At 38.8% G+C, this 18,513-nt stretch overlaps 3 protein-coding genes across 4 annotated transcripts; 2 read left to right on the top strand and 1 right to left on the bottom strand.

Annotated features, from left to right (window-relative positions):
• The first annotated feature begins 2,037 nt into the window (after window positions 1–2,037).
• LOC108602513 lies at window positions 2,038–3,855 on the top strand. Of its 2 annotated transcripts, XM_017990643.1 has the most exons (4): window positions 2,038–2,385; window positions 2,852–2,994; window positions 3,207–3,345; window positions 3,421–3,855. In XM_017990643.1, exons 1-4 carry the CDS (start codon window positions 2,150–2,152, stop codon window positions 3,653–3,655), a joined length of 753 nt encoding a protein of 250 aa, XP_017846132.1. In that variant the 5' UTR covers window positions 2,038–2,149; the 3' UTR covers window positions 3,656–3,855. The 2 variants fall into 2 exon arrangements, with proteins under 2 accessions (XP_017846132.1, XP_017846134.1); XM_017990645.1 differs by lacking the exon at window positions 3,421–3,855 and having other exon boundaries at window positions 2,852–3,068; window positions 3,207–3,234.
• Window positions 3,856–5,877: 2,022 nt separating this feature from the next.
• Window positions 5,878–6,420, bottom strand: LOC108602312 (glycine-rich cell wall structural protein 2). The gene is made up of 2 exons (XM_017990396.1): window positions 6,262–6,420; window positions 5,878–6,197 (listed from the first exon to the last, which is right to left on the bottom strand). Exons 1-2 carry the CDS (start codon window positions 6,347–6,349, stop codon window positions 5,938–5,940), a joined length of 348 nt encoding a protein of 115 aa, XP_017845885.1. The 5' UTR covers window positions 6,350–6,420; the 3' UTR covers window positions 5,878–5,937.
• Window positions 6,421–7,082: 662 nt separating this feature from the next.
• On the top strand, window positions 7,083–7,577 carry LOC108602262 (immune-induced peptide 23). Its single transcript, XM_017990316.1, has 3 exons — window positions 7,083–7,176; window positions 7,243–7,284; window positions 7,350–7,577. The coding sequence occupies exons 1-3, from the start codon at window positions 7,125–7,127 to the stop codon at window positions 7,541–7,543; spliced, it is 288 nt and encodes a 95-aa protein (XP_017845805.1). The 5' UTR covers window positions 7,083–7,124; the 3' UTR covers window positions 7,544–7,577.
• The last annotated feature ends 10,936 nt before the right edge of the window (window positions 7,578–18,513 follow it).

Raw genomic sequence — 18,513 nt, forward strand, 5'->3', positions numbered from 1 at the left:
TGTTAATTTGACGCAAATTAATTTTTGTTAATCAAGTATTTTGATTATAATTGTGTTTTAATTTAATATGTATATACCATATACATATAGTAATGCATAAAAAACAAGAAACAAAATGCTATATATAATTCTAATACATAATAATGATCATCTAACAGCCATATTTAGTTAATGAAGATTAAAGAATATCATGCATTAATAATGTACAAGCTATAAATAAATTTAATTTTAATAATAACTCGTAATATTATCATATACACAGCTCAAGCAATGTATTATAATTAAAAACGCAAGAATAAATTATGTATTGCATTGAAAATTAAAATTTGATTTTACAGCAAACGAATCAAATTGAAGCGAAATTCTTTAATTTAAAAATGAATGCTACAAGTTTTAAAAGCAGCAAATCGATTATGTTGAAATTCTTTTTATATATTTTTTAAACGTTCAATTATGTTCTCTAAGCAGCTATTTAAAAACATTTAACTAAAAATAAACTGCATTTAAATTATGGTACAAACAAACAAATTCGCAACATTGCTTTAAATTAAAGAATTTTTCAGTAGCAGCTGCGAATAAACAAATTTTAACAAGAAATGTAATTAGTGTGTGCCTTTGAAACATTGCATCTAAGTTTAAAGTTAAATGTAAATTAAACCATAATAGGAAAGTGGCACCAATCAAAAAAAAAAAAAAAAACAAAAGATAAAAACAAACAAAAAAATGAGAGAAGTTAACATAAATATTGCGCGACAATCGTTGGTTAAGTAGCCAAGAGCTGGCAGCGGCCACTACATTATGAAATTATTTATAAAACATTATATTGAAGTATATACTCATATCTAACAAGCTTATTTAACTTTGTAAATGTTAATATATATATCGTACTATATACGACACCTAATGATAAACGAATAAAAACAAATACATCATAATTATAACGGCAATCGTGCAATTGTAGCAATGAGCAGCCTAAAATTTTAAATCTTTTGTTGTTGTGCTGCCTTCTTAAATGTTCGATGATTGCAAAAGACGCAAAGATCGAAGTTCAATTTTTTTGATGATTGTGAGAATAAAACCCATATGAGAGAACCCCATACTATATATAATATACATACATACATATAAAGTTAAACTAGTTTGTTTTAAGCACAAACAACGCAAATTGAATGTTGTATTTTGTGTATAAGTGTTTAAATTCAAACAATTTAATGCATTCATTTCCATTTCAATTTCAATTACTGAATTATAAATGCAAAGCGCTCTCTCTCTCTCTTTGCAAACACAACGGATTATGTTAAATTTTTTTTATTTTAAATCACTCTTTTAATGCAAATGTAACAAAATCAAAATAAATTATGTACAAGTTTTTTGCAAAATAAATGTTTATATAAATCAACAACCAAATGTATGCACTTCAAGCACAGAGACAACAAGCAGACAGAAGCTGTCGAATTGCTTTGATTGAAGACAATAGAGTAATCACAACAAGGACAATGTTGGCTCATTGCATTGCCATTGAAATGGCTTGTAATAATTGCTGTTGGCTTAGCTGCTCAAATTCTTGGTAGCCAAATGCGACTAGGGGTACAACAGTGCGTATGCAAAAATTCTGTAACTGTAACTGTAACTGTTGCATAGGTACACTAATTAAATTTCCAACTAACTAACGTGCGTGCAATGCTTGACAAAAAGGCAGCTGCACTTGTTATGGCTTCATTAAAACGAAGATTGTCTGCCTATAACAATGAACTGAGCTATAAATACAGCATTGAGCGTTGGTGGGTTATTGTGCCTTAATTATTGCCGTTGACAAGCCTGCCAATTGTTTACGACAACTTCAATGGCTTTAATAAGCAAGCAAGCCACAAAGAAGTTTGCCATCGAGAATTGTAAACAAATCAAGCTGCACGTGCGACACGCGCAGTCGACAAGGCGCATGCGCCTTCGTTAACAGACACTTAACAGCGCGCTGTTAGTTATTGCTTTTAAATAAGGCAGCCTTTGGCTAGCAGCATTTCAGTTAGCGGTTTACGGTCGAGTGGCAAGGACTATTAAGTCTGCGGCGGAAACGCAAGCAAAGTGCAGCTCTCAAGCAACTTTTAAAGTGAATGGTTAAGCAACAAGTGCACAACTAAATCTGCTTATAATGAATGTTTCATATTTGTGCGCAATTGTCTGCCAATTTGCGTTGTGGCTGTCTGTCAGGGCTGACACGCAGCAGCTGCAGCTGCAGCCAGCGCCGCAACTGTCTCGCATTGAAAACTGCGGCAGTACCGAGAAAATGGTTGACTCTTGTTTCAAGGACTTACCACCACATTTAATGGAATTTCTGCAGAATACTAAAATAGTCATTAGCAAGCAGGAGATTATAGACAAATGCAAGTAAGTGCGGTCTCTGGGTGGTCTGGGTGGTCTGGGTGGTCTGGCTGTTAAGCAAACAAAAGCAGCTCAATAATAAACCCTTGTGAGCGTCAATAATTAATTAATGCCATAGGGTTGCTGCCCAAAAAAAAGGCAAGAAAAACTTTGCACATAAAAGCAAAGTAAGACAAAGTCTGTGCCTTTTTTTTTTTTTTGATGTTGCTTGAAAAAATGGTTTAAAGCGCTGCAAAAATGCACAAAATTTAAACTGATTTACTGTCCTGCAAGCTGTGCACACTAATTATTGTATTGGCATGAAATTTGATCTGCAATTAAAATGCCACACAAATGAGTTTTTATACAGAAAATGTAAGCTAAGCTCAACAGCATAATTTCGACGATAATGTTACACACAGCAAAGGGCAAACTTTTTAATGAGTTACTAATTAAAATGTAACGACAAACAACAATTTTGATTTATTTCTAGTGTTTTCAATCGCGGCATGAAATGCTTTGATGCCTACTCAGCACGTTGTCTGCAGAATCGCAAGTTGAATTTGCTCAAAAATAATGTCGAGGGCGCACGCAGATTCTTTCAAAAGTTCTGCAACGATGAGGACTTTCAGCGAGGTAACAAACACTACGTTAGCGTATAAATATGCATGAGGGTAACATGAATTTACATAAATTTTCCTATGAAAAATGTAAGCTGCTGATTATTTAACAGTAAGCAAAAGCACACAGCCACAGAAACACACACACCCACACCCACACAATTGAATGCTGACATAATAAAATTGAGGCTAGGCTATGGTTATGCAAGTTGATTTGTTGTTTTGCAGATTATCTGCGACACAAGGACTGCTTCACATATATACAAGTGGATTGGATTGCGTGCACCACAGACTTTGAGAATATGCTCACCGATGATTTGCATGATGACGGGCGCAATGTGACCGACAAGTTTATGAATTTCTGCTGGTGAGCCACCCACTGCTCACGGCTCAGTGAGCCAGTTACTAATTAACCGCTATCTGTTGTCTGTCTTCCCCCCAGTGCACGTTACGCATACGAGAACTGCATTTACAATAGCGCGCGCTACAAGTGTTACAAGCATTCGGCTGAGTTTGCACGTGAAACGGCGAAAATGCTGTCGGACGAGAAGCATTTCACCAACTGCCGCTACCTGGAGAGCGTCTGTTCGTTGGCGCAGCGTCCGCTTTGCAACTGGCGCAGCCTCTTGCCCTTACTATGCCTGGTACTCAGCGTTTTACTGCGCTACTGGCCGTAAGTCTATTTTTGGCGCAAATTGTTGTGCCATTGCTGCTGCTGATGTTCTAGGTTGTCCAATTTGTTAATGCATAGCATTTGAGCTGGAAGTTGATTGGGCGTGTGATTCTCTGAGGGTGTGGATGGGTACTGGGTCGAACAGCGACATACAACTATGTGAGTTTCTAAGCTAAGCTACTATATTTATTTTTTATGTACATATGTGTGTCTTTATGTGTTTCAATAAAACTAAAACTTCAACTTAAACTGCTGCGTTTTCCATCTGGCGGGCGACTACACAATATGCTGATTATTTAAAGGTAACAGACTGACAGGTAGATAGTCCAACAAACTTTTGGGCCAACAAACTGTCTAGCACTGATGATGACTACACTTGTCTACTTAGCAAAGTTTTTATGTATCTACGCTGAAGTTAGCGCGCGCCGTCTGTCATACTTTGTTAGCAAAGCATGAAATTCTTAAATTGTTGCTTCGTCCTTTTTGCTTAACTTTGTTTACATCTTTTGCAGCTCTCGCCACACACACACGCACAAAGATCGATTTTCATTAAGTGCCTGCAAGCTAACGCTAATGTGCGCCATCACTACTTGTGCTTCATTACGCTGACAAAGAAATGCTTTGTTCACTTATGAATAATAAAAAGCTTTAAGTTCTCCCCTTACAGAAATTCGAAACTTGCTGCAATTTGAAAAAATTACCTTGCTAAAACTAAAACCAATTTGCCAATAAGAAATGCAAAACCTTTGGCACAGTATGAAATTCATAGAATTCCAATAGTTTCATAGAATATAATAATTATAGCCTTGGACTCATGTATTGATTTGTAGCTGGAATTTAATACTATTGCATACTTTCAGGTAATTCCTGACGAATACGCTCTGCTATGCTTTTATATTTTTTGCTTGCTTGTTTGTTAGCACAAAACTTTACTGAGAGCTTACGACCAATTAGCAAAATGCTCACTTATAAGTTCTCTCACTTAAGCTGATGCAAATCATTTCTGTTACGTTATTGGCTAGAGCAAGCAGTGGGCAACAAGTGTTTGGCTTACAAAAGTATCAAGGCTACTTAGTAAACTTTGCAGCATTGAAAATAAAGTTTAGTTTGGCATTACATTACATTACATTAGTAAGTAACTCTTGGTAACTTTGTTATTCACTTGCAGCAACTAAATTATATGAAGAGCATTGTACATGATTTGAAGCTCATCAAGTTGTGTGCAGCGGATACTTAATTTATTAGACGGCGCTGCTTTAATTAAATCTTCTAACTATGTGCAAGCTATCAAAACTGAGAAGCGTTATTAAATTCAGCTGGACTCACTGGTTTTATAATTATAATTACAGCGGTCCGTCATTATATTTTCTGTTCACTTTGAAGAAATCAAAGCGTGCGTTCAGCTGTAGACTCTAAACGCTACTAAGCCAAGGTTCACTCCTCTCTCATACTTGATCGCAGCTACTTCGAGCTGCGTCGTGCTCATTGCTTAGAGAGCGCGAGAGACAGATTAAAGCCTAATCGATGCTCATCAAGTATGAGCTAAATAATAGAAAATACAAATATTAAAGCGAATGGTTTTGAGCAACTTTTGCATTTTTAAAAAAGTTCTTGCCTGCTTTGTTGTCTTAAATTCGTTACAGTTCACTTAATATGAAACTTTGAAAAAAAAAAAAATGGTATATTCACTACTTAGAATATCCGGAAGTTGATATTCTGCAAAAAATAAACTGTTTTCATAAGCTCTATAGCGTGGGGGTAACCCACAGCACAGCACACTGAAACATGTTTCAAAATTCTAAGAAATATAAATAATAAACACAAATGCTAACCAGCTATATGCTTTGCATAATATATTGGCAGAATATTGATCAAAGTGTGGAATATGGAATGTGCACCTTTGTTGCATATTGCACGGCATATATTATATTATTATTGTTACGCATACAGCACGTTGTCCGCTCTATCATGTGCTTGGCTTGTCAATTCATCTAATCAGCTTGTGCTGCTCCAAGTTCACTTAAAGTGCAGCCACAAATCAAGAGCAACACTTTCAAGCCTCAATTACAATTTGTTCGCTTGCTGTGAAGCCTTTTGAATGCACATTTGTTCTTTTTAGCAAGTGCAGTGCGTGCTGCTGATGCTGCAGACAAAGTTTATCTGTTGTTTGACATTGGAATTTGCAGTTTTGAAAACCAAACCAAAAGCACGCTCAACTGCGGCCGCTCTCATTAGAAAATGCAATTTCTGTTGAATTTATTATTAACTTTTATGCAAACTAAAGTTTTAACCGCTAATGATTTGCGTGAAGCCATCGTCGTAACGAGTTGAACCACCGCCAGGGCCACCACCGCCGCTATAGCCACCAGGTCCAAAGTTGCCGGAATAAACTGGACGTCCGCCGCCGCCGTTGCCGCCACCGCCTCCGTAGCCACCACCATAGGCGCCGCCGCCTCCGCCTTGATTGTAGCCTCCAGGCTGGCCACGACCACCTCCATTATTACCGCCTGTGTAAACACCTGGCCCTTGGCCTCCGGGCGGATTACCTGGAAAAGCCGTTATATATTTATTATTGCTGCAGTAGCTATAAAACGCATTTGCCAGCTTTACAGTCATAACAGCCGCCGCCAATGTAAACCGCCGCCTGCGAACAAACGCACAGCATGAGAAGCACTAAAGTCGCAGTGAGATATGTCATGTTGTTGTTGTTGGTCGATAGCTTATTGATTGTTTGTCAGTTGAGTTGTCAAACGTTTCTGGCTGACTTACGTAGCCCGTGGCGACTTTTATACGGCAATGTTTGTGAGCGGCCGTGTGTGATTTTTTTGCAATTCCAATTGAAAAACTGTTATCGCTCACATGCACTCAGCTGTAAACAAATACATACATATGTACGTTTGTAGAGACAAATATTAATCAAAGCAGGGGATTTGCCCAGCCTCAGCGTCAGCGTTAGCGACGTAATTACGTGTAGCATCTATGCTTAAATGTCAGTGCGCTACGCTGTTGTCGCTGTTGGTCACGACTCTGCGACTAAAGTATGTGGGAAAATTTCGCCGCTTTATATAATGTTAGTAATTAAATGTACAAACTTGAATTAATTATTTAAAGCAGCGACTACTATGTGGGCGTTGCTATCAATCTAACATAAGTGCTATGAGCAAGCTTATGCTGCAGCTTATAGATAAGCTGCTTATCAGCCAGAGTGTCAGTGCTGCTTGCCCCCGAAGGCGGCAGAACTTTCTCATTCTGAAGTGTGACAAGTGACATTGCAGCAGCTTGGCTGGCCGGTCAAGCTTTGTGGGAATTTGAAAGCGCTTACTGTAGCGTAAGCGATAACGCTTTACTGTATATGTATTTATGCATGTGTGTGTGTGTGTGTGTTTTGAATGCAAATTATAGCTGTTTATTATTGCTTATAAAAACTATTGAGCGTTTAGCGCTGAGCCAGTGTCAAGTTGATTGAGTTTGAGATGAAGTGTTTTTTGCTATGTGTGCTGGCATTGCTGCCAGCTTTGATCAGCGGTAAGCATTAAATGTTACAAACTCGTTTGCTGCTAATAGACAAACTGGCGTATACTTAATTTATAGCTGCTCCCGGCACTGTGGTAGTGAATGGCGTTTGCTTGACGTGTAAGTTAACCCGCGACTTTTGTTCAGTTGTTGTTCAGCTCTTAATGCTGCTGTCTGCGCTTTAGGTGCCAATCCCAACGGCGACCCAGTCTACATTAATGGCCAGGAGTATCGCAGCTTCAACTCAGACGGCAACGGCAACAGCGGCAATGTAGTTGTCAGCCGGCCCGGCTATAACAATGGGCGTAGCACGGTCTACAGACGCGGCGGCAACACCGTAGTTAATGGCAACTGTGAAATATGCAATGTTGATGTGTAGAGCAAGAAATACATGCATAATTTATATATTAAAATTCGGCTTCTTCCAGCACAGACACAAAACGCGCGCAAAGCTTATTAAAAAAAAAATACGCCATAGATAGATTCTGGGTAGGCCGCGCAGTTATTGAATTTTCCAACAGCAATTTGTATATACTTATTGAGTTTTCCCTTTTTTGGCTGCTTTGTCGCACTCATAACAAAAGAAGAGTTAAACAGCCTGGCAATAGAAAATGTCAGAAGTTGAAGGCAACTTGTTAACGAACAATTGCGTACAACAATAAAAGCGATTTAGCCAACGCTTACATTGGGCGAAACTCGTACGTTGTGCGCTTTAAAGTTCTGAAATACGGACACGTGAGCTTAGATTGCGTAAATGCAGAAATTATGTTGCGTATGCGTAATCTGCAACTGACAGCTATTAAAAAAAAAACAAATATGTTTACCTTTACTGAAGCTAATCAAGCCGAAAACATAATATTGTTATTTATCTGCAATGTAGCGTAAATTAATTATAAATTCTATTTAAATCTATTTGGCATTTGTATGGCTGCATAGAGCACAGCTTGAGTTTCATTTCAAAGACATTTTTATATTGATGTTGGGCCTGGCCTAATTTAGCTGGAATTTAAAGCATGTGTTGCCAAGCCAGGACCAAGCCAAGAGCAACAACAAGAGAAAGCAAACAACATGACCAGTCTTTTGACGTTTCTTGTTGCTTTAGATCCAATTATTTTCTCAATTCAGCTCACACACATACTCAAACACTGATTTATTTATTGCGAGCACTCGGCACACGGCAAGGTATCCCGTCTATTGATTCGATTACGTGCTTCAAGTCAGCAACAGTCACGGTTTTTGCTACCTGATTCCTGCTGCGAACAAAATTTAATTGAAATCTCAATGCGAATGCTCAATTTTTAAGTCATGTCGAAATTTAAATTTATTTCCTTCATATGCTTTATGTGCTGCTACCTGCCGCTTTCACCAGAACAATCAGTGTGAAATAGAGACGATGAATTCGAGGAATTCTTGCCTTTCACCACAACAGCATTGCTAAAGCAATTCCTAATTAAAATACTGAGAGTTAGCAAACAGCGCGGCTTTTATGATGAGCTCAATCGCACAGGAGTGCGAACTTCTTAGAATTCAGCATAGCCAAGTTAATTTATAATGCACGCCCACATTTCAAATAGCTTTGGGTTTCGATTTTCACTTGCAGCTTACACGGTATGGAAACTTATCTAATCATAAATGCATGCATAAAGAATTTTATTGTTGTTAATTATTAGTTATGAATTTTAATAGTTTAGTCTTTAAGCAAAAATATATTGCAATTAATTTGATTGTATATAATTAAAATGTTTGTCTGCTAGCATTTCTAAGAATAGAAATTGGTTCATTTTTAGAATTCAAGTGTGGAACCCATTAAAAATTTGACTTTAACTGTTTTTTGTGCACTTAACTTTCAACAATAAATTTTGCAACATAAAAAGCTTACGAGTTGACAATTAAATGGAATTATTGTCACTAAAAAACCCAAAACAAATCAAATTAACGTTGCTTGGTAAATTTATTTAGGCTTGCACCTTTGTATTATTTTTTTCGTAGCTGACACCTTTTCAATTTAGGGCATTTCCCAAATGATTTGGCACAAAGCATTCTCTTATTTTTGGAATTCGCTTGCCAGACAAGCCAAACGCCACGCACTTCAGCTGGAACACTTCAAAACGACAGCCATTGTATTTGGCTTGGGCTCAAATATGCTATTGAAGAGAACACACTCGAAAGCCTTGTGGCTGTTTATGAATTACTTAACTGACTGAGCTGACATGGGTTTGAGCTGAATGCAAACGGTAGCACGTTAATTAGTTTGTTCTAGCTATAAATTATTAATTGCTAAGCTGCTGGCGTATACGTAATATTGTTTAGAGCATAGTTATAATGCAGCTGATTATGCAACTAACATTAATTAACACGCACAATCGCATCAATCAATGTCCAACTGGACCACTTTTTGTATAACACATGTATATATATGTATATATATATAGGGAACATAAGCCGTCAATGTGATTATAAGTTCACGTTGCATATCAGTTGCATTTCTGTCAGCATGTTATAGTTTTGTTTGCTCTTTTAATTAGTTTGAAAAGCATAAAAGCAACGCACTCTTTCTATATACTATATATCTATGTTTGTGTGTGTGTGTCTATGTTTGTTGGGATAAAGCTGCGGGCAAGGTCATGCTTATGCTCTGGCAAAAGTTCATGCACGAGAGTTAGTCAGTTGTGTTTTATGGCGTCAAGGTGTGTTCATTTCCATTTCAGAGCCACTGACCTGAGCCTTGCTGCTGCTGCTTCTGGCTAAAGCGTGTGTCTGTGAACTTTCAGTGCCTGTGCAAACAGAGAATACATAGAAGTTTATGTGTGTAGTAGATAGGACAATAAAACAATATAAATTAAATAAACAGCCTAAGAGCACTAAAGCAATTCTCGGAATATGGAAAAACAAAACAGGATACAGCAAACGTTTGTTAGTCAGCATATTTGAGTAATTGCCATTGAAGTTTAAAATTCGATTTAAGCTGCAATCGTTTCGGGTAATCCCTGATGCTTACATTTTGCAAATTGCAAGGCAAATAGCTTAAATGGTTAGACCAGCTGCACATTGCTGAATTTTTAGAGTAACTATAACCACAATGGTCTAAAAATTCAGCAAACGTTGCGCCTTGCTGTGCTGCAAATCAATTTAACGAATCATTGTACCATGCAGCGTATGCTTAATATACAGTTTCGGCTGGCAAACTGTATAGGGCTGTGACTGTGATGATTTATGTGCACATGCTTGCTTTAGCTCAATTTATTTATTGTCATAACAACACAAGTTGCCATATAAAGTTATAAATGCTCAGCTTTAAGAATTTATATTGCCACAATATATTTTCTTTGCCTGTGCTTAACTTGTTTCAGGCAAATTCCAAATGCTTTTGTTATGCCTCTGGTGGACCTTGCTGCACTCAAGTTGACAGCGCCAACATATGCTGCTGATCCCCAAGGTGCACTTTACCATAGCTTGCGGCAGCATAGACACTTGTTACTTTATTTATATTGAATGCCATGCATGCAGGCTGGCTGCCTGCATTACTTTTATTAAATTTAGCCATCTAGCATGTGAGTGCGAGCCAGGATATTGTGTAACTGTTTGCAGCGTGGCAAGTTAATAGCATTAGTGTTTTAAATAACTCTAAAGGATGTTGACTGACATCCTGTAATGTTATTTGCCTTGCGACAGAGACTGAGTGAAAGCACAAGTAATTAGCATGATGAGGTTGCCCCAGATTTATAAATTGTTTTCAAGGCGCCTACGCAGAAAGTACTTGTTAAATTTTGCTTTGATGTTTTGCTTAAACAGTTTGCTTGCAATTCTATGAACACATTAAGTAAACAAGGAACTTTTCCGTTGAACAGCAGTCAATTTCAAGCAACAACAGTCTGTCAAAAGCATAGCATACTTATATGTCAATGTCAGCCCATAGCTCAAGCTGATATGAGTTTGCATTTGCATCAGACGCACTCAAATCTTGTGGCCAACGCAGCTGCTGCTAATGTACATCAAGAGTTAACAAACTACGCTCATTTGCACATATTTAACACAAACATGTAAGCAAACAGCTAATTAGCCAAACACAAAACAGCACATTGAACTAAGCGTAAGTCAATGCATTAATTATGGTCAATGCACTATGCATACATATATATATATATACCTATATATAGCTATAGACGTATGCCAAGCTTGCTCGCACGTTGGCAGCTTGCCAAACAACGTACCTTGGTTTAGCTCCTTTGCTGCTGTAACTTGCTGACTTGCGGGCTTTGGTGAGATTTGCGATAAATATACAATTTATTTTGTATTTGACGAATCGTATTGGATTAGGCTACTACCATGTATAGTTGTGGTGACAATATGGGTTTTGTGTGCGGAGTGCTGTGTGCCTGAAATTTTAAGATATGCAGAAACTCAACGCAGGAGTTTTGTCAAGCTAATGCGGCTATCAAGCAGTGCCATATAATACATTAACATAAATAATTTGTTAGAATTATGCTTGCTTGTTAAAATAAATTTAAGTACGCCTTACGTCAAGGCATTCATAATTCTAGCCCTAGCAAGCAAAATCGTTAACTTAAAGTTATGTTAAAATTAAAGCTTATAAGGTATAAGGTATGATATATTATATCACTAGGCAAATAAAAATAAAAACGGGCACAAGGCGCAATTGCAATAACTCTTAAAAGCGTTAATGCTAGTTAACTAGCTCATACTAAAGTAATGAATAAATGTAAATTAATTATTTTTGAAACGCTGTTTTCAGTAATCAACAACATTGTATTAAACTAAATCGCTTTTCGCATAACGTCTATTTTAAATATTAGCTGCTTTTTAATAGCTAAATCTGGCTTTCATTTTGTTGTACATCACTCGGCAACACTGACCAGCGCCACATACCTAGTCAAGACACAAACCGTTTGGCTCGTTAGTACAGCAAGCCAACAGATGGCGCCAAACTGAAATCAACAGTTTACGCTATTGTCGCTAGCTTGTCTATTATTGTAGATTGCAAATCAGTTTTTTTTTTATTTTTAGCGTCTTGCATACAAATTGTATATTAAAATTGAAATTACATGTGCATTGCCAGCAGTTATTAAAAATTACATATTACAGCTGCATACAAGTAAGCAACCCCAGAGCAGCAGCCAAACGAATGTCCATTAAGTGACCAACTCGTGCACTTAACGTTAACGTTGAAGTCTGGTGTTTGGCAGTTGGGGGGGCTGGAGCGCAACGAACGAGTTCGCGCTTTTGTGTGACACTACAAAAGGCTGTAAACTGCATTTGCAAGCGACCTTTGATTTGATTAATTGATGCATTAAGCTCATTTACGCATAGCTAATGCCACTTCAAATTGCACATATGCTAAAAGTTGTATGTTATTTTATTTTTAGAAAATAAAAAAGTGATTTTTGCACATACTATTTATGCGCTGCTGGCGTCCTAATCAGTTATTCAAGTCGTGCGACAAATCAGCAGCGAAACAAAACAAAAAAACTGAAGTTTGCTTTTGTCGCCTGCGGGCGGCGTCGAGCAAGCGGAAGTAAAAAATTTAACATTATGTTTGACAGCACGACGAGTGTAACTCTGTGTGTGTGTGCTGGAAGGGGGCGTAAGTGAGATATGTTTGCTGATAAAATGTGCAAGCAGAAATATGCAGCACGCACCTGAAGGCGCTGGGCGTGGCCGTATACGTGATTTCTGCGCGTAGCTCAAATAAATGTCAATAGCTTGAAGTTTGCCACAAAACTAAAGACTCAGTGCGGCAAGTTGCCACATGCCACATGCCACATGCCACATGCCGCATGCTAATGCATAAAGTTTTTTTTTGGGTCATTTCCTTAAAGTGCAGCAGCAGCTTCTTGTGGCAAGCGAATTTGTCGTTTTCTTAGAAAAAGCAATTACAGATAAGATCGCGAGAGCGAGAGCGTCTTGGCAGCTTGTTTATTTTCGCTTTTCACACTTTAGCTTGTTGATAGCCATCATAAGCTTGCATTGCATTGCATTGAGTTTCGCTTTCTGTTTAGTTGCACACTGACACACTTAGATGACAACTAGGAGATAACTTGTAGCGCTTGCGTCATAATTTTTATATGCAGCGCCAGCTTACGCTTATCCCTAAGGTTCAGCTTAAGCAGGAAGTGCAAGGACTCAAGGTGCTGCTCGACTATGAGTCAGTGAACTGTCGATGGCGTGTCGAATCTACAAAGTCATTCATATTAATTAGAATGTATAGTTTATTTTTAAATGCAATTATCATAAAATAAACAAAACTTGCGCTGAAATGCATGCCACGAGCTGTGGCAGCGATAACTTTTCCGAGCTCAGCGACCAACACAAACTATGCCCTGCCTGCCACTCCGATGTGGCTGCTGCTGCTGCTGGAGAGTGCGGCGCATTGCAATACGCTGATGAGGGTAATTAAAAAGTTTTGCGTCTCTTAAAACCACAGAAAGTTGTGCGCAGCCAAAGTGACGAGGTTTGCAGTAATAAATGCATAAGTCTAATAACTGAAAAGCAAAGCCAGCCAAAAGAATATCGACATGCATCATGCGCAGCATAAATAAGACACATTAACGCTTCAATTTTTGCCTAAAAATGCAGCATGCAACAACAAGCGGGAGCAACTTCAGCTGCCGCAAACTTTTTTGCGCCGTCGAAAGTTTTATGACAAATTCTATGATTATGCATAGTGCTGCTGCTGCTGCTGCTGCCGCTGCTGCTGCTTCGCTTTGTTTGTCTTTGCTTTGCTTTGGCAGCTCGAATGCAAATTAGATTTTAAATACCATAGTTGGCTGCTTGGCTTGGCTTGCGGCGCGGTTTGGATCAAAAGCCTAATATCATTTCAATTTAACTAATTTCAAATGTTCTTTTTGCCTGCTCTTCACTTCAACCCTTGCATCAAAAGCGGGCGTCTAATTAAGAAATTGCAAAAATAAACTCGCAGCAAGAGCGAGAGCATATTAAATGCACTTTGCCAGCCAATTTATATAAAAAATTAAACAACAGCAGCGACTGTGGGGCAGCAGCAAATGGCCGCATGCAGCCGTTAAAAAGTGCAACGCTTGCTTTTGCGCCTAAAAGTTGGCAACGGGGCGTGCAGACTGACCCCCCGCGCGCTGCTGCTTGAAACAAAACGATGACAATGACAAAAATATATAAAAATTGCATAGGTAAAAATACCTTGAAGCTGTTGCAAGCAGTTGCTGCTGCTGCGGTTGCACAGACAAAGCGCTGCCTCATGCTCCTTACGCGTTGTGGGCGGTGGGTGGCAAACCCTAGGCGACAAATTGCAAAAATCCGTAGCTTTAGCCCAACGCAATGCAACGGAAATGTGAATGCACCGTAAAGTGAAGTGAAATATGCACTTGAATTTTTCTATATATTTTGTTGTTTTTTTTTTAGCGCGCACTGTTTTAATTCGTTTTTGTTTTGTTATTGCTGCTGCCGCTGCTGCTGCTGCTTCTTGTAATTTTCGAAGGCCAAAAAACGTCGAGCAAAAATAGAAATGTAGATTAAAACGAGTTGCGCAGCAAAAACAACTCAAACAACTCATAATTTCGAGGCGCCTCAGCAACAGCAGCCCTTCGAGGCATGTGGCATGTGTATTCGCAACAGCAGCAGCAGCTAAAAGCAGCGAAGAGCTAAAAGGTGCATCTGGCAATTGCAGCAAACAAGACGGATTCGGTGGCACGGTGGCAACTTGTTAGCGTGCCGCTTGTTCATGTTCATCAACAATGCGACGTTGTCGTCCTCATCGTCGTCGTCGTCTTGCAGGCAAAATTTCATTTTCCGTGAGGGTTGCGCAAATATATGAACTGTGTAAGCAGCAGCAGCCCTAGCGCCTCTCTCTTTTAGCCGAAAAAGTAAAAAAGCAAAAGCAAAATACACGCTTTGCTTTATTTTTCGTTAAATTTTTGTGCGCTGCTGTTTTATTTTTTTTTCTTTTGCTTGTTTGTTGCATTGCTGCTGCCAAAAAAAAAGAAGCACAAAAAATTAAAAGAATTTTTGTTAAAAAGCGTTTCATGTGTGTGCGTGTGTGTCTCCGCATTGCGCCTGTATGTGTGTGTTACACCTCTTCGCTATGTGTGTGTGTGTGTGTGCTGACAAAGCCCCCGCAGTCCGCAGAATCCGCATTGCTCTCAGCGAGTGCAGTGACACGACTACAGCAGCAGCAACAACAACAACAAGAACAGCAACAGCAACTGGCTTTTGATGCTTGCGTTAACTTTGGTGACTTGATTTTTAGCAGTAGCTTTTAATTTTTATTTCAATTTTTTATGCACATTACTATGAGCTAGAGAGAAAATATGAATTTCTGCGCTCTGTTTGTGACAGCACCAAATGCTTGCAATGTTAGATAGAGAGCAAGCAATATTCATATAATATAATTGGAAAATAGTATTGAAGTGGCATAAGCGATTAAGTTAGATAAAGAGAGTTAAAATGTCTGTAATATGCACAAACAAACATAGTTGAAAGTTTTTATAGAGACTGCTCTAATTTATTTTGAATTTGAATTATTTTCAATGATTTTTTGGCAATAAATAATAATAATAACAATCAAATGATTACTATTATTATAATTTAACTATTACTACTATGACCTCTATATGTATATTTATTATTATTAGCGAGATCATCAAGATCATCGTATAGACTAACCTTCAATCAACTAGCTAAGCAAATTAATTCTAATCAATATACTTGCTATTATATTTCTGGGAACTGCTTGTTTAGTCGCCAACAGTCCAGGCACGACTGATCTGTAAGTGGCCGCGCTTGCTGCCTTACCTGCCAGGCTCCCACTTACAGTGGGAGAATCGAAGCTGGGAGCCCGAGAGCCTCAGAGAGCGCGAGCTGCAGTCAGTCGACGTGTCTCCTAGCAAAAGTAGCCCGGCTCCGTCTTTCACTCGTATGCGTTCGATCGACAGGCTCTCACTTACAGATCACAGTCCGAGAATCGAAGCTGGGAGCGTGAGACCCTCAGTTAGGCGCTCGATCGCTGTCCCCGGCTCGCTCTTGCGTTTAAAGGGGGAAGAGCGGGAGCTGCTTTGCTGCTGATAAGCGCCTTTTACGATGGGGTGAGCTCTATCGACTGTGTTAGCTTAACTAAAATATTACTTGATTTAAGCTAAATTCTTGTCACATGTTCGTATTTAATATTGTATTTGAATAATTTAATAGAATCTTTTTATTCGAAGAATAACTTGATATATACATAACAGATAAAAGAAAACTAAGAACTGATTGAGCTTCACAATATTTTCGTTTAAATATTTATATATAATTCATTTTAAATGGTGGTACAATGTTGTAAAATTATTAAATTCCCTTCGACTGTTAAATAAATTACTAAATATAATATGCAGAAGTCCCTTATGCTGCAACAACTAAAACTTGTTTAGCAGCGTATTTAGTCAGCGGTGTTTACACGCTGAGTAATTATATTTTATTTTATACTATTTTATTTTATTTTATTTTATTTTATTTTGTTTTTTATGTATGGTTGGTACTTGGCTTTTACCTGCACAGACATTTACACTTGTGTGTGTCTCTCTCTTTCTCTCTATGTGAGCGTGTCCTTTTTGCTGGTGCAGTGGGAACGCTGGCTCAGCATTATGCGATGCATAATTAATCTGTGTGGCCGGGATGTGAACACCTAACGTTTGCCACTGCTGCTTCTTGGCACTTCAATAGCGAAATTTCTTTATTTTTACTTGTTTCCAGTGTAACTTTTGCACATAGTAAAAAAAAAAAAATAAATTTGTACATGTATCTGATGTAGCAACTTTTTTTTTTTTGGACTTTCGAGGCTGTTGGCGTGACAAGCACGCTTGACTGCTTTGGATACGTCCCACTTGCTTGTTTGGGGCGCTGGTGAGGGGTATTGTTTGCTAAAGAACTTGACGCTTCAAATGGGGGTAATGACTTGGAGCAACCTGTTGGGTTTGGGTTACAAGCGCGCGCGCTCAGCTTTGTATTGAGTAGTGCCCAGCATATGCTGCCAGCTCATTAAGAACAGAACCCTTTTTTTTCGGGGGGTAGTGGAGTGGGTGGCATGTACAAAATGGGCGTTGTCTTGGCCATTGTTGCGTGGTGCTTTTAATTGGCCCACAGTGCCAAACAGTGAAAATTCACATTTAATTATGTGCCAAAACGTATTACATTTTTAATTTGCAGCAACTAAACTTGGCCCGAGCCAAAACAAAAGCGAAACAGAGCGACCGACTAACAAAAAAAAACTGCTTAATTTTGTAGAGTGTTTGCTTAGATTATTTCATTAAATTGAGCGCGCAACAAAGGGGCGGCTCGGACTGTGGCCTTTGTGCCCAGGCAAACAAAAGTGTTAAACGGACGCAGACGACGACGGCGACTGCCATAAACGCCAAGACTGTACCGACTTGGACTTGTGCTACTAGCCAGCGTGCACTTAATTAAAGATAAGAATTAACTGCTGATTAGTAGTTCTTCTTTACACTTGACACTGTGTGCTCTGTGCCAAGTCCCAAGCACGTAGACAAGACTCGCTGAGGCTGTTGCTGTTGCTACTGTTAACGAAGTTTTTATTTTGTTGTTGTAGCCAGACTTGAGCGCCCAATGATTTATGTAGCCAACACAAACACACACACAGGCACACACATACGCATACGCTTGTGTGTGTACAATTTGAAAGTCGAAAAATGGGCGCACATTTCATATGCGTTAATTGATGTGGCCAATGCCTTGTTACATAATTTAATGCCGCTACGTGTTAATCACAGCATTTAATGCACAACATGGCCGCACACACACACACACACACACACACACACACAGACAAACAGCAGCAATCATAAATTTACGAATGCTGCCTTGGGCACGTTTCACGACATTCGCAGACTCTTTTGGCTTTTGCTTTTGCTTTTGGCTGGCACTCAGGCTTAAATGCCTCATTTTCCAGTCATTAAATTCAAAGTCTTCTTGGCTGCTTCTCTGTGGCGCTGACCAATTTGCGAAGGGCGCCGCCGCCATAATAAAAGCTTATAAAAATGTTTAGTTTTGGTTAGCGCCGCGTCAACTACAATATGTGGTCGCTCTGTCTGTCTGTCCAACTGTCTTGCTGTCTGTGTGTGTGTGCAGCTTATTATTGAGTCTAAGGCGGCTTGAAATATGTTGACAATGGCGCCAGCAACAAATACTGGCAGCTCACACTCCTCCCCAATAGACATGGCTATCAACCCTTGGCGGCATTTAAGTTTTTTGATTTGCTCTGCGTTTTTTTTTTTGTTTATTTTTGAGCGCATCAGCAAAAGTTTTGCTGTACTTGCTGTACAGTGAATAGCCAGAGACTTGGCTACATATTTTATTGTAAGTTTA

Source organism: Drosophila busckii, chromosome 3R (genome assembly GCF_011750605.1).
Source record: "Drosophila busckii strain San Diego stock center, stock number 13000-0081.31 chromosome 3R, ASM1175060v1, whole genome shotgun sequence".
Taxonomy (NCBI): domain Eukaryota; kingdom Metazoa; phylum Arthropoda; class Insecta; order Diptera; family Drosophilidae; genus Drosophila; species Drosophila busckii.

Coding starts and splice junctions, on each gene's coding strand:
- LOC108602262 (XM_017990316.1), top strand. CDS start 7,125: ATGAAGTGTTTTTTGCTATGTGTGCTGGCATTGCTGCCAGCTTTGATC. Junction 7,177..7,242: donor GCTGCCAGCTTTGATCAGCG/GTAAGCATTAAA, acceptor CTTAATTTATAG/CTGCTCCCGGCACTGTGGTA. Junction 7,285..7,349: donor GAATGGCGTTTGCTTGACGT/GTAAGTTAACCC, acceptor TCTGCGCTTTAG/GTGCCAATCCCAACGGCGAC.
- LOC108602513 (XM_017990643.1), top strand. CDS start 2,150: ATGAATGTTTCATATTTGTGCGCAATTGTCTGCCAATTTGCGTTGTGG. Junction 2,386..2,851: donor GAGATTATAGACAAATGCAA/GTAAGTGCGGTC, acceptor ATTTATTTCTAG/TGTTTTCAATCGCGGCATGA. Junction 2,995..3,206: donor CGATGAGGACTTTCAGCGAG/GTAACAAACACT, acceptor GTTGTTTTGCAG/ATTATCTGCGACACAAGGAC.
- LOC108602312 (XM_017990396.1), bottom strand. CDS start 6,349: ATGACATATCTCACTGCGACTTTAGTGCTTCTCATGCTGTGCGTTTGT. Junction 6,198..6,261: donor TGGCGGCGGCTGTTATGACT/GTAAAGCTGGCA, acceptor CGGCTTTTCCAG/GTAATCCGCCCGGAGGCCAA.